General features: G+C 49.1%; 1 protein-coding gene across 1 annotated transcript; it reads left to right on the top strand.

Moving 5' to 3' along the window:
- The first annotated feature begins 309 nt into the window (after nucleotides 1–309).
- LOC104141791 (2-hydroxyacylsphingosine 1-beta-galactosyltransferase) lies at nucleotides 310–12,833 on the top strand. The gene is made up of 6 exons (XM_068950316.1): nucleotides 310–438; nucleotides 6,275–7,119; nucleotides 9,877–10,016; nucleotides 10,199–10,275; nucleotides 10,675–10,894; nucleotides 11,867–12,833. Exons 1-6 carry the CDS (start codon nucleotides 333–335, stop codon nucleotides 12,180–12,182), a joined length of 1,704 nt encoding a protein of 567 aa, XP_068806417.1. The 5' UTR covers nucleotides 310–332; the 3' UTR covers nucleotides 12,183–12,833.
- Nucleotides 12,834–14,865: the final 2,032 nt, after the last annotated feature.

Raw genomic sequence — 14,865 nt, 5'->3', positions numbered from 1 at the left:
TGAGGTAACTCGAGAGCAGAAGTTGTAACACACCTAAAAGGAATCAAAAGTGGGAGCCGAGGTCTCCTCTGTACTACCTGGCCAGCCGCCGTCCCGCCCCCCGGGGCTGTGCGAGCGGCTCTCCGCGCCCCTGTGCCGCCGGAAGCGTTTCTCGGGCCAGGCTCGGGGGGCGCCTGGGTCCAGACCCCTCCCGGGCAGGCCCTGGGGGCGCGGCGCGGCGGCGACCCGGCCGGCGGGGCCCGGGGCCGGCGGCAGGGCCGCCCGTGGGAGTAGCGTGTGGGCCGGGGCTGCGCCGCCCGGCCCGGCCCCGCCCGCGCCCGCCGCCGGCCCGCATGAAAGGGGAAGGCGGCGGCGGCGGCGAGCACGGAGGCGCGGACGGGCGCAGCGGGCGGCGGCTGTTCCCCTCGCCTCTCTTCGGCGCCGCGGGACCGGCTGCAGGTGGGTGCCGGCCGCGGGCCCCCCCGCGGGGGCCGGGCCGGGGCGGGCAGCCAGGGCTCTGCACGCCTCCTCCTTCCCGTCGGGGGGGGGCGGCCGTGAGCCCCGGCGGTGCCGGCCCTGCCTCGGGGCGCGCCGGGATGCGCGCCGGGGGCCCGGCCGCTGCGAGCGCGGGGAAAGGCTCCGGCGAGCGGACCCGGACCCGGACCCGGACCCGGACCTGGCCCGGTTCGGTGTCCGCCCCGCTGCCGGCCGAGGGGAAGGGCCCTCCCCGTCGGCGGGAGCTCCTGGGGGCGCCCGCGGCGGCGGCGCTCCTGGGCGCTGCGGGTGCCGGTTCAGCGCGCCCGCCGCCGCCGCCGCGCTCTCGGTGCGCGCTTCTGGGCCGGACTGAATTTTCTGAGCTAATGGTAGGGGCGCTCGACTGCTCCTGCACCGGTGGAAAGGGAAGAGGGAAAAGCTGGGAGTTGTCAGCTGTCAGTCTAGCCCTAGCTCTGCTAGGACGCACGTCTAAAAGTTTCAGTAACTTTGACAGGGCTATTGGAGGGCAAAAGTTAAGCTTCTGCTTAGCTATGCAGGATCAGAGCCTTGAAAACTGAACAAATGTTCAGAGTGCTTTTGTGTAACTTCTTTCACCTTCCTAAAGATTAGATCTCGGGAGCATCTTTCCCTCTCTCCTTCTGCCTCTTCTTCCTGTGCATCTCTTCTCAAACTTTATTTATGGCAGCTCAGCCAGGTTTCATTCCTGCTGCGTGCTCGGATCCAAGGAGGCTCTTCTCATATGAGGGCGTCAGTTGTTTTATTGAAGGTGAATCTTATCTCCAGCTCTTCTACTTTTGTAATTCCGCTAAATGTGATCAGACTTGTCTGGCAGGACTTTATCAATCCCTAGTACTTCCTACACAGGGTTTCACAATGTCCTGAGACATTTAATGACACCCTTCTTTTAACGTGGTGCTTCTCTGCCGAAGTAAGCTGAAATAACAGGGTAATAAATGGAAGAAACTTTTCCTCTCCACCCCTCTCGACCACTTCTGTAAGGTTTGGTACATTTGTACCTCTCCAGTTTTCTCTGCAGTTTCAGGAATCTGTTCAACTTGACTGTCATATGGCATAACCTGTTCTTAAAGGCTAAAAGGTGCACTGAGCTGCTGTGTGGGAAATTGGCAAATGGCCACAAGCCTTTCTGTCTCTAGCATCCAGGGATTACAAATAGTGCTCTTAAACGTTTCCATGCTGCAGACGTGAGATAGGTGCAAGCAGTGAGGAGCTGCTCCCAAAGAGCACAGCCTCACGTCAGCTGCTTCTGCATCTTGCAGCCGTGTTGCAAGCAAGAGGAAAAGACCATCCAGAATAACCCGTCATTGTAGACACTCTGGCCTATATACCGTCTCTTTCCCTTCCAGAAGACAACCAGGAAGCCTGTGGATGTGAAGTGGGGGGAATCTCACCATCTGGACAGATTTAATGTATGATGAGAGGTCAGGTTGGAAAGTAGATCTGTGGTGTTTAAAACCATCCCTCAGGTCAAGTTCTTGAAGTGTGTGTAACTTCAAATGTCTTGACAAGCTGAGAAACAGATTTTAGTTCCTTTCTCAGCCATTACGGACCTGTACTTTCTTTCGTACCATGGTTTCCTGGCTGTGATCTGCAGATTGCCAACCTGCTGCTGGCCCACAGATTCACCTTGCTGGAAGAACTTTCTCTGTTAAACTCTGATGATCCAGGCAGGATGCTGAAGATGGCTCAAAGTCCCCAAAAGTTTGGGAACTGTTTCAGGATTACATCACTCTGTAGAAGAGCGGTAGAGGATGGAAGAGGATAAACAGAGCGCTCCTGATGCCACTATGTGGAAGCTGTAGCACTGTGTAGTGCAAACTAAGAGCTGTTCTGGTGTTGACCTTCTGATCGCTGGTGTGGTTGCTCCTCGTGATCTTTTTGGGACCTGGGCATTGTTCTTTCTCCATGTTTCTTACCACCATGGAGATGTCAAATGAAACATGCTAGAAAGGTACACTGTTTTGAGCAGACTACCTGTGCATGATTCACTCTATGTGCAAATCATATTTTAAAAAACTCGGTGGCATAAGCTGCCTGGAGAAGTTTATATTTGATGCTGTTGGAGGAGAAGTTTTGTTTTTGCTCAAGATTTCTAGTATTAAAATATTAGTATTTTAGTGTTATTTACCCAGGTGACTCTGAAGCAGTGTGAAAATCCAAAAACCAGAGCAGAAGTCTATCAAGCACTAGGTCATATTTGACTGTGGGTTAGGTTGTCCCTGCTTCAGCATTATTAAGTTTAGCTTATACAGCATTGCATCCTCCTGATTTTTACTAAAGATTCCCTTGAGCAGCTCCTGCTTGTAGTGAGACTCCTTCCTGCAGTGGCAGAATTGCTCTCAAAGCTGCATACCCACCAGCATGCACTGAGCTTTGATTTCCTGAAATTAGCCACAACTGGCTTGGTTGTCATCAGCTTAATGGTAGCAGATGGTGCCATTTTTTTCCAGATCATACTCAACAGATGAGCCAAACCTTGATTTCCTATTCAAGGAAGGTGGGTTTTTTGGGTGTTTTGTTTGTTTTGTTTTGGTTTTAACATCAAAGTGAAAATGTCTTTTTCATTTTGGCTTCTAATGAACTGTAATGCTTTGTTAACTCTTAAAAAGTTTAAAGACAAAACATTTCTTTTTACTCTGGGCAAGAGCTGGGTAGAGATTGGGTGCAGGAGAGGAAACGATTCAGCTGCGTAGATGTGGGTTCCCAAGTCCTAGGCACAAATTAGGCAATACAAAATACTGGAAGAGAGAGAAATACAAAGGGCAGAGCCCTAATAGTGGGGTCTCTGATCACTGCCCTTCCTGTGTGGGCTTCTCTGCCTAGGTCACCTGCTGTCAGAGGTTTTAGTACTTCATCCTAATAAAAGGCACCTGAATTGAAGAAATGTCTGTCTTTAGAGCTGTAACTGTTCATGTACCTCACTTTAAACTGATGTAATCTCCCATTAATGGCAGAACCATACACTGTCAAACACATTAAATATGGCAAAATCAAGGGGCAAATTTCAGCCCAGTAAGAGATCTCTCAGGGGGTTTCAGGGGGCTAATTTCTTTCTCTTCTCCCTAATACTCCCCTGCTGCTGCTGCCTCTCATTTCAATTTCAATATTTTGCTTTGGCTTTTAGTGGAGACTCCCAGCAGCTGATGGTATGATGCTTGCACTGCACACAGGGATGATGCTGCATCATGAGGGAGCTTCCCTCTGCACATCCCTCTTACAGCAGGCTTTAGTCCCAGCTCTTCCACCATCAGCAAATGCCTACCCCATCCTGCAGGCCAGGGGCTGGGTGACTTAAACCCTCCATAGCATGTGCTTTCTTATCCGCTTTCTCAGTATCCCTGTCTTTTGGATGTTAGTGTTAGCTGAAGAGTTTGGGGATTCCTCTGTCTAAATTGGTAGATTTTCCTGGCTTTATTGAGCATTTCTCATTACAATAAGGAAGGGCCCATCCTGCCTCCGTACAAACCTTTTCTTTTCCTTTTGGTGACAGTGTTATTTCTTGCAGTATTCCCCTGACTTAGCCTCTGGGCCAGAGCTTCAAGACCACAAATGAGTAGGTAGTGCTGTCTGCTCAGCTCTTGGACCTAGTTTGTGATCTGTCATTGACTTGGGTTTCACAGCCTTGCTGAGGTGCAGACCATGAATTCACCTCCCAGAAGGATCAAGGTCCTGTGCCCTGTGGTTTGGAGGCTTCTTGCTGAAGACTATCCATCTGCAGCACAAATGTGGGTGTAGGCAGCCAAGCTCCCACTAGCTGGAGGGCTGGGCTGCAGCGTGCAGCACTGGCTGCAGTGTGTGGTACTACCTGCTGCCACTGGATGATCCTGCTGCGAAGCTCGTGAGTGGCTGTAGCTGCAGGCCCAGCGTTGGCAGGAGATGTGAAGTGGGGAGGGGAGCAGGTGGAGCTCGAGGCTTCCTTCATCTAGGGCACTTGATGACTCTCCTCTGGAAGCTGCCTGTGCTCCAGATCTGCTGTGCAAGGTCACAGCCAAACACTTTGCCTTCCCTAATGCTGAGCAGGAGAATTCCCCTTTGGGCCTCTCAAGTGAGCTGAAAACTATACTAGCTTTTTGGGTTGTAACTATACAGGGGCCTCCTGCTGCAGTGCCCAGGACCCGACCCTCTGGCCAGCTTGGGACGGCCTGTCCCCACTGGCAGGAAGGCAGGGTGCTGAGCAGATCTTTTCTTTCCTTGCAGAACTTCTGTTCCCTTGACTCCAGTCTGTCACCTTTGCCTCCGTCCTTCTGGAGCTCTTGCTCTGTGGGTCCAAACACCCCTTTGGTTTCCAAACTAGTGCTTTTTATCCCTTCTGCAGCCACACCCGACCAGCTGGCCCTGGATGGGCATGGTGGGGTCCAAGTGGTTGTAGCTGTGTTTGTCTGGTATCGCAGAGGGGAGGATCACAGCCAGCAGCTGCTCTGGGTTTCTTTGACATGTCCCTGCTAAATGGCATAGGAAGGCTATGGGAAGGGGTGAGCATCATCTCCACCTCTGTATCTCCACTAGCTATCTCTGGCTAGTGTTCCACCTTACAACCCTCATCCAGCTATTGAAGGGAGTCTGAAGACTGTACTTAGCAGGACCTTATTTTAGACTCTTTCTTGCCTTTTAATTGATCAAGCCATAGCAGAGAGGCTGGCACTACACCTTGGACCAAATTCAGCTCCACTGCATCTCCTCAGCCCCACTGGGGTAGCATTTGGGGCCATCCAACATCCATACGTAGTTGCTCCCATCGTAACTTCTTCCCCCTGCTCTTCCTAACATGTCTGAACTGGGTCCTCGGGACACTGCTCTGTTTCTGACTGTTCTCAAATAATTATCAGGTAATTCTCTTCCCAAAATAATGCAAGGTGTGGGTGAGGCGCGTTCATTTTCAGTAATGTAGCAACACCCTTTGCACAACAGAAATGTTGGGTGTTACACCAACCTGGGAACGGGATGATGGCCCTAGGAGTGTGACTAAGGGGTGTCAGGGTGCTACGTATATTGCAGGTTGTCTCTGTGCTCCTTTCTGCAGCCAGCTCAATTTCCCCTCTTTCAATGCTTTAGTGGCCTGGCACCTGCCTTCCTTCCCCAGCTCTTCCCACTGAGCCTCCCTATTCTCCCATGGCCAATCCATCACTTGTGCATGGGACCACTTGTGCATGGTGTAGTGGGACAGCTTTCCTTCTAGACCCCTGCTGCTCTCTCTGAGATTGCTGTTCCTCTCCAGGGGTCCTGCTGTGACATGGGTGCTCTCCTGCTCTGCTTCAGCTGAGCAAGGTGGCTTGCTAGCTGCCAGCCTTGCAAGAGCTGAAGCTGGATAGTGCCTCTTGGCATCTTCTCTGGTAGTAAAGGCTCTGCAGGCTTCACAGGAAGATTGCACAGGCATCAAGGTCTTGGAAGTAGTCAGCAATTCTGGCTGGGTAGAAATAAAATTCAGCTGCTCTAGTTTGGTAAGGGTAAATGGGGACTGAGCAGTGAGTGTTACAGCTTGCCCTGGGACCCAGCAGAGCTCCCCCAGAAGCTCTCCCCCTGTAATGACATTGCAAGTCAGTCTGTTGGTTTCTGAGCCTTAGGAGCAGATCAGCACAGGCAGAGCATTCTCAATTTCTAGAAGACCCTTCCCTGACACACCTAGTATCCAACTTTGGGATTTTCCTGCAGTGACCAAATCCAGACTGCTCTCCTCTCCCAGTTCATGAGCTCCTGACTTGCAGCTGTAGTCCCAGTTGTTAGTTGCCCGAGTATGTGACTGAGCGTTTCATGCTATATTAATAATATGTTTCTCTCCTTGTAGTTATGAAGATGAAGGTGCTACTGTGTCCTGCTGCTCTTCTCCTACTAATGGCTCCTTTCAGTCTGGAGCTGTGTCATGGTGCCAAGGTGCTGATCATGCCTACCGTAGTCTTTGACAGCCACTTGCGAGTCTTCATGAGAGTGGCAGAGGCATTGACTGATCGGGGCCATGATCCTGTGCTACTTCTTCATGAGGGTCGGGATGTGGAAACCTACCTGCCAGGCTTCCGCATACAGAGGTACTGGGGCGTCTTCAGCATGGAGAGCGCGGACGCCTGGGTGCAGGAGAAGATAAAGCGTGTCTTCCAAGGGAAGATGACCTCTCTGGAGGTGTTCTCCTTTCTGGAGAAGTACCTGGAAAACTGTGACCTAGTTCTGGGAAACTCTACCCTTCTGCAGAAACTCCAGCATGAGCGCTTTGACCTGCTGTTGGTGGACCCCAATGAGATGTGTGGCTTTATCCTGGCCCATCTCCTCCATGTCAAATACGCTGTGATCTCCACTGGTTTCTGGTTCCCAGCAGAGATTGGTGCCACTTCCCCCATTGCCTATGTCCCTGAGTTCAACTCCCTGATGACAGACAAAATGAGCTTCTTTGGCAGGACTTGGAATCTCCTGGTCTATATGATCACTCGTGTGGCCACAAAGCTGGTCATCCTGCCCAAGTTTGAACGTCTCATGGAGAAGCACAGGGTGGAGCCCAAGACATCCATGTTGGACCTTGTCCATGGAACCAGCCTCTTCTTCCTCTGTAATGATGTGGTGCTGGACTTTCCCCGGCCAACACTTCCCCATGTCATTTTCACAGGGGGGATCCTTGCTGAGCCTGCAAAGCCCCTTTCAGTGGTAAGTGCAGGAAAGCTTTGAGCTGTGATTAGGTATTTGTCTGGGGAGGTATTCAGTGCAAATCTGCTGCTGAAGAGTCTCATAAATGCTGTGCAGCCTCAGGAAAGCTGCTGTGTTTTGGAGCCTGTGTGCAGCAGGGAGACAGGGAGCCTTCAGGATGGTGGGGATGCAGGGAGGATATTGAGTTAAGCTTCCCACCCTGAAGTGGGAGCTGGCTGCACTCACCATTTCAAATGGCTCACGGAAGCCCTATACCGGCAGTGCTACCCCTGGGACTGAATCAGCAGTAGTTTGTTCATTTCTATGTACTTGGGGAGGAAATAGGAAAAGCAATTAGTCTATATTGCTTCATCACTGGTTTAGTTAATCCAGATTTTCCTCCTTAATCCTATTTCTTGCAGGCCATTTCTGCCCTGGAGCTTGTAGTCTTAATAACTTGAGGGGAGTGTTGTGCTTGTTGACTGACCAAATTCGACGTGTACAGATTCAAATATACGAGACTGAAAACTGTCCCATCCTCCTTTTCTTTAAGTGGTAGCCCTGAGGAGAACTCCCCCGGCATCCCAGAGGTTTTCTCTGACTGGTACCATACTATCTCCAGTGATAAATTCAGGGGGCCAAGCTCTTAAACTCTCCAGTTGAAGATTCCATGGGACAGAGCAGGACCTATCTGCCATTCCTCTCATTGCTCTACCACTTTTACAAACACTGAGGGGAAATTAAACAGGATAGTGAAGCTCAAGAAGTCAAGTTGTTCCTGTGTCCCAGGCAGGGAGCTGAAATGAAGATAAGATACAAGTTTCAAATTATTAGAGGTCTATTAAGAGCTCTGATGGCAGCTTTAACTAAGGTTGTGGATGCCAATTTTTTTTCCAATTAAAAGGAAAAAGTGAGATCAGTGCTCTAGAACAAGAGTTCTCCAGGTGTATATGACTGCTGATCATCCAAGAGCTGAGTCAGAGTGGCTGCCTCACAGGTCTTGCAAGATGCTGGCTTGGTCTGGCCACATACAAGCCTGTCCCTTAAGGAAGGGAGTTGTTTGCCATGGCATTACTCATGTGCTTCACAGCTTCCAGAGCTGAACTCAGAGTGCCTAAGAGATGGACATAAGCCCAGAGCCCTGTGATAGGCTGTGGCTGTAGTGCTAGCAGGTGGGCATATCTGTGCCCAGGCTACAGGAGGCCAAGGAGAAAGAAGGCCTTTGTAGACCTAGGTGTATCTTAAGGACTCTCCCATCTGGACAGGAGCTGAGTTACGCAAGTAAGGTATTTATTTCCTCATGTTTGAAACATGGTGATTGAGAGTTTCTTTAATTAGGACGCTGTGGATTATAGACACTTATTTGAGAGATGGTGAGAATTTTTGATTGTCAGCTGTGTTTCCCTTAGCAACTTTAGTGCTATTTCTGAAAGTCAGATGTTAAGGCTTGATTATAATAGATACTACCAGAATCATCTTAGTTTTCACTATCAAAACCAAACTGGTATACTTTCTCTTCTTTAACAGTTTAAGCAGTTATATTGCTCAAAAGAGAGTGTGAAAATCAAGCAAAAGGGAAAAAACAAAACCCTTAGTTGAAGTCCCATTGATTTTTGCAGGGTTATTTTAGGGCTTTTTAAGCTCTTCTGCAAAGATAGGTTTGCCTCCCAGAAGCATCTAACAAAGGACAGATGTTCACAGACAGCAACGTTAAAGTGCGTTTTGAAATTTTTCTGTACCGTAATCTTCAACTTTGTAGACTACTGATCATAAGATATTTTGGGTTAGCCATCCAATTTTTCTGCTTTAACAACCAGAAGAACTTTTTTTGCCCCCTAGCATTATTGTACTGCGTCCTTCAGTGAAGTGTTCACATTCAAGAGACAGATTTTAGGAAACTTCCCGAAAATGCTCTTGACCGTGAGATAATATACGGGGAACTTGAAGCAGAAGAGAATAATGGGCTCAGTCCAACCTGGCATGGAAAGGAATGCTTTGTGTTTGCTCCATAGTGGTCATGCTGACTGATTTCTTCTCTCCCCTGGTCAAAGAAACTGAGGACTGTCTCCTAGATGCATACCTTTTTAAGTAGCATCACAGACAACCTCAAAACAAAGTATGACCGACTGTGGTTTCTCATGGAGTTGTAGTCGCCTCTCTGCCTAACAAATGGAGACTAAATCTGCTACCTGGAAGTAGCTATCGGAGAGGTATAAGTATCCTAGCTAGATGACAAAGCCTTCTGCCACTTCCAGCAGTTTTGAAAGTCATAGTGTTTGTGGGAGATTTCAAGAGAGATGTTCCTGATTCTGTTAAGTTGATGTTTCAGCTGTTATATTGGCCTGTAGCTAGAGGCTCTGATAGACCTTGTCTTGTAGCAGTATTGGAAGATAGCCTTGGTTTCCTCAATATACTCCAGTTTTTTTTGTTGCTCTGGCTGCTTCTATGTGGGCCCCAGCCTGTGTTTTCAGAGCCCTCACTGCCAAAGAGTAATTGCATTACCTGCTGCTGCTGAAAGCCATCCATAGTATGAAATTTAGTTTTTAGACACCCCCCTGCAGAGGCGTCTAAGCCCAGCAGGTGTTCGAGCAATTTCTGCCTGTCTGGGTGCAGATATCGCAGCAGTTCTAGAGTATGTTGCCTGGTCAGAAACACATAGCCTTGTGCTCCATAGAGCGTTTTAACCTCTCCATAGGGCGTTTTTTGCTGGCAGAGATGCAGTGGGGAGGGCCTTTCTCCAAGAAGGCTTCAAGGCGGCTGTGTGTGTTTTGCCTGCAGGGTCTGCGTCTCTGGGTGGAAGCAGCAGATGCGGGTGTTGTTGTTGTCTCCTTTGGCATTGGGATCCGAGCTCTCCCGAGTGACTTGGTGGAGAAGATGGCTGGCGCGTTTGCTCGCCTCCCGCAGAGGGTCGTGTGGAGGTGAGGGGGAAGTGGGATTTTTATTAATTCAAGTTAATGAAAATCATTATTGAGGGATGATTCTGGCTCAAAACACCCATTTGTCTTCCATCTCTTGCTTTAGTTGAATTTATAATTGGGGTGTGTGTGTGGAGGGGGGGGGGGTTCTTTCTTTTTTTTCCTCTTTTAACCTCCTTCCACAGATACTTTGGACAGAAGCCAGACAACCTGGGTGAGAATACACTGATGATGGAGTGGCTGCCCCAGAATAACCTGCTAGGTAAGACAAGGAATGTGTGTATACAGCTAGTGACATCCCCAGAGTTTAGTCCTAACCACAGCAAAGATGTACAAGGAAAACAGCACCCTTGTGGGTGTCACTTGAATGCAACAAGTCTGTCACTTGTTGCAAGTCTGATCTGTAAATAACATAGTCCTCACCTAATGCTTGTTTGAAGCTGTACCTTGGCCCCATCTCCCTCCTCCTCCAGGCTCTACTCAGCAAGCTTTTCACTGCCAAAAGTAGGGCGTGTTCCCAAAGGATAACATGAACGTTCATCTTCTCAGCTCATCACACTTGTTTTTCCTTAAACACAAATCAATACTGTGTACAGAAAGTCAGGAGAAGTCCCATTTTTGTGTGGGATGCACCGACTTGCCTCTATTTCTTTCCTCACAGGCCATCCCAACGTAAAAGCCTTTGTCAGCCACTGCGGGATGAATGGTGTATTCGAGGCAATTTATCATGGTGTACCAGTGGTGGGGTTTCCTTTCTATGGGGACCAGTTTGACATCATGACCAGAGTGCAGGCGAAGGGCATGGGTATCCTCATGGACTGGAGCAAAGTAAAAGAAGAGGATCTTTACCAGGCCATCGTCACTGTTATCTCTGACCCCAGGTGAGGCATTCAGAAGCACTGAGCTCTTCCTTGACAAAGGCAGTAGGGACCAGCATGTCTTTGCATTGTCCCTTACACAGCCAGTAGTGTCTTCTGGACCAAGTAGTGTTGCAAACACTGCTCAGCAGGCCAGATGCATTATTACCTTGTAATCCTGAGATGCTTGCACTAAGAGATACTCTAGCACTTGCTGTGAGAGAGCATGATCTAGTCTTATTTGGCTCTGGCTATAACTTTCTAAGAAAGCTTTGAGATGCTGATGCATAAAGCTCTTCTTTTAATACCAGCCTGTGATCAGGGAAAGTGAGATTGCATCCTCAACTTGTGGTCTCCCTGTTCTTGTCCAAACAACTTTTGGCAGAAACAGCTGGTGCAGACAGTGGGCTGCAGATAACGCTCCAATTGTTTCTTCTCGAGACCGGGTTCTTTACCCTTTATTAGATTTGTTACAGCACAGTGTCACAGGGCACCCACCGTCTAATAGGACACATGCCACTGTTAGTTTCTGAAATGCTGTTTGGGAGCTTGATTTTGTTAGCTGTTAGGAGCGCTCAGCTACTGAGCTCAGTATAAATTGTCACTACCCAGTGCCTTGAAGGATTAGGCCAGTCATCAAATGTGTGACTGTTGCTTGATGCTAATAAGGTCTTCTGGTGCAAACTCCCCTCAGAAAGCGACAATCCACATGAAACTGCTGAGCATCTGTCACCATCTTACCAAGGAACTTGGGAACTGAACTGCCAGTCTTGCTAACAAAACACAAAGTAAAATGTGCTCTGGCTTGTGTTGCCATGGCTGCTCAGAGCCATGAGTGGCTTTTGGAGGCAGCTATGAAGCCAGTCGTGGAAGAAATTTGCCACTCTCCCAAGGTATCATTTGAGACTTGAAGGCACCGGTGGACATATCAGATCACTTCTCAGCTATGAAGCTGCTGTCACAAGGATAACTTCTTGTCTTCTTCCTCCCTTTCAGCTACAGAAAAGCAGCCAAGTTCATTTCGGCTCTGCACCGCGACACACCAATGCATGCTCTCAATAGGACAGTGTACTGGCTGGAGTATCTCCTTCGTCACGATGGGGCACCGTATCTTCGCCCTGCTGTCTACGACCTGTCCTTATATGAGTACTTCTGCCTGGACATCTTGGCCCTTCTCTTATTGTGCCTGGCTGGTATTGGCTTCATCCTCTACAAAGCTGTGGTGTGGTGCAGAAGGAAGGGGGCCAGCCCTGTATATCAGAATGGCAATTGCACGAAATGGCACTTCACAGAAGAGAAAAAATTGCAATAGTGGCTCAGCATGTTCTAGGACGTGTTTCTTCACTGTGAAATGAACTTCTGCAGTGCCAAGAAATGTGCGGCACACAGGCACAGAGTGAGGCGAGTGATCAGCAGGTCTGGGTGCTGTCCTCCTGGCTGAGAGGAGAGCGGGGAGGGAAGAACATTGCGAAGGCCTGCGTGCACACCTCTGTGTACAGCATCTGTGGGCGGGGAGGCAAATTCAGGCATGGGTGGAAATACTTGGCCAGGACGCTGGGAATGGGGCATGGGTAGGTAGACTTCTAGGGAGGAGTACAAGTTGCTCCCTTTATATTGCATGTTGGTTTAGATGCTGGTGTTACTCTTCTGGCTTTTTGGATCTTCATGGCGGTACTGGAGGTAGGAATAGCATCTCGTGTTTGGCAAGTACTGTTTCTCCTCTGCCCCACTGCCAAGAGCCCCAAGAGTTGGGATTCCTTTATGTGCTAGTGAGGACCTGAGGTAGAGCAGTGGACAGGAAAGGGCAACAAAAGTGTCATTTGAAAGAGAATAAAATTGGTCTGTTTTAAGTTCTGTCTGTAAATATTCTTCCTGCTGCTTCCATCAACCCTCTGCAATCTTGTTTGTGTTTGAGCTAAATTATTATTATTTTTTAATAAAGTTATATTCTTTCCCCTGTGTGGCAGTTCTCTGGTCTTGGTTTAATGTGAACCTTTGACAGGATCCTTGTAACATCCTTACATCCTTGTAACAGGATGTTGCTCAAAGCATGATTAGAGTTCTCTTCCCTTCTTGTCACTACTGCTACTGTCTCTGCATGCCTGTGGACCACTACAAACCTCTGCCAGTGACTCCTCTTGGTCTTTGCGCAGAGTTTCAGACAGTGCCTTCCCTCCTCTGCCTTTGTGTGACACCCATGCCCATGGAGTCTCCAAACCTGTGATAAAAGAAGAATTCTGAACAGATGCAAGTGCCAGGACCACAGGAAGAGCAGCCAGTAGCTTGGAGTGATGGTCATGCTGCCCGTCTGTAAAAGCAACAAGCTCTGCTCTTTCAAAAGAAAACCCCTGTCCCATTTCAACATGAGCAGGCATGCTGTTGCCCCCCTGGGAGGCGTGGTGTGGCGTGATGCCGATGTGTTTCTACTCACCCTAGACTCCAAGGCAAACCCACGCTTTGCTGCTGTTACACAACCTACCTGCAGTGCTGGCTGACAGTCTGGCTGGCAAGGCCAAGGGCTGGGGTTCCTCACTGCACTGTTGCCTGGGGCCCTCTCCACGCTAGTGCCCACTGGAGAGTAACCTCATTGCTGGAGTTTCCAGGCTCTGCTCTCACTTACTTTTTCTCCTTCTTTTTTTTTTTGCAGATGAAAGGTGCATTGCCACGTGCAGCCTAGTGAGCAGCGTTTTGGCTGGGCTCCTGGGATGTTCTGGTTTGGGGCAGTGCCCAGCTCTGAGTCACTGGCTCCTGCGTGGCATGGCTACCCAGCCCTCCTTCCCCCATACCAGCCTTCGGCCTGCAGAGGGGCTATAGCAAAGGTTTGGGACAAGGATCCTGTTTGCTGTCTAGGATGGATGAGAACAGCCTGCAGGTTCAAGCTTGAACCTGTAACTATCCAGTGGCACAAGTTATTCTTCTTGGAGTTTCTTGCTGCCTCCTGAGATACCCAAAACTTGTCGTTATCAGTGGTGGGCTAGGCACCCCATCAGTCTTGCTCTGTAGCAGCCCTATATAACTTCATACCTTCTGCTTTGAGGGTGTCAAGCCTGTCCCCAGTGGGCAAACAGAGAAAATCAGGGTGAGGTAAGCTGCTAACAATTGGCAAGTAGGAGAAAAGCAAGGATTGTAAAACACTGCATAAATGGTACCTTCCTGTCTGCAGGAATTGAATTTTAAAGCATGATAGTTCTTGGGGGGGGGCGGGGGGGGGGAAGAGATACTGGCACAAGTTTTGCAGCTTATCTACCCATTGCCAATTGCCCCATGGTAGCTTTGTAATCATCCCTGGCAGATGAGTGCTGACAAAGAGGGTGGGGGAAGACTGTTTTGCTCAGTTCTTTGTTGAGTGTGGGTTGGCAGAGGGAAATCATTACTGCCACCTTCGTGAGAACTTGGCTATTTAGATTAGGTTGAATACAGCAAAAAGGGAAGTCTGGCTTGGTGACAGAGTTGGATTCCTTTAATGTAAAGAGGAAAAAAGAGCAACGGGACAAATTTGCAAACTGATGCCGTGGCTGGGTGCCTTGTCTCCATCCCCGCACCCAGGCAGTAGGGCAAGGCACGGTGGAGGTGAGATGCTGATTTGGCTTGGCCGTGCTCCACAGTTTTCTGAAAATATTTGGATACATTAACTAAACACGAGTGTTTCTCTAGGCTTTTCATCTTTATTCCTATCTTCTTTACACCTGTATTCCTATCCTTTTTATATCATCTCTGTTCCTGTTAAAAGTGTAGCTTTCTCTCATTTTATTTTTTTCCTAATTATTTGTTCTTTCAAATTTGAATACAGAGGGAAAGTATAGCAAGGCCTAAAGCTAGCTATTAAGTTAAACTATTAATAATGAGTAGCTTGGCACATTTGGTTAAAAACCTGGATGGGGGAAGGGCTACAGGGGAGGTTTATCCCTCAAGCAGCTCTGCCTTTGACTTGGTACCTGGTCTCTGGGCAAGAAGCTGCTTGGTTACCTTGTGTACTCCTTGTCAGGTATGCTGAG

The sequence above is a fragment of the Struthio camelus genome, chromosome 7, assembly GCF_040807025.1.
Source record: "Struthio camelus isolate bStrCam1 chromosome 7, bStrCam1.hap1, whole genome shotgun sequence".
In the NCBI taxonomy this organism is placed as follows: domain Eukaryota; kingdom Metazoa; phylum Chordata; class Aves; order Struthioniformes; family Struthionidae; genus Struthio; species Struthio camelus.
The sequence above is the reverse complement of the archived record's forward strand: the minus strand, read 5'-3'. Positions and strand labels throughout refer to the sequence as shown.

Excerpts from the sequence above, each read along its gene's own strand:
- LOC104141791 (XM_068950316.1), top strand. The coding sequence starts at position 333 with ATGAAAGGGGAAGGCGGCGGCGGCGGCGAGCACGGAGGCGCGGACGGG. Across the intron at positions 439-6,274 it reads CGCCGCGGGACCGGCTGCAG|TTATGAAGATGAAGGTGCTA; the intron begins GTGGGTGCCGGC and ends CTCTCCTTGTAG. Across the intron at positions 10,895-11,866 it reads ACTGTTATCTCTGACCCCAG|CTACAGAAAAGCAGCCAAGT; the intron begins GTGAGGCATTCA and ends CCTCCCTTTCAG.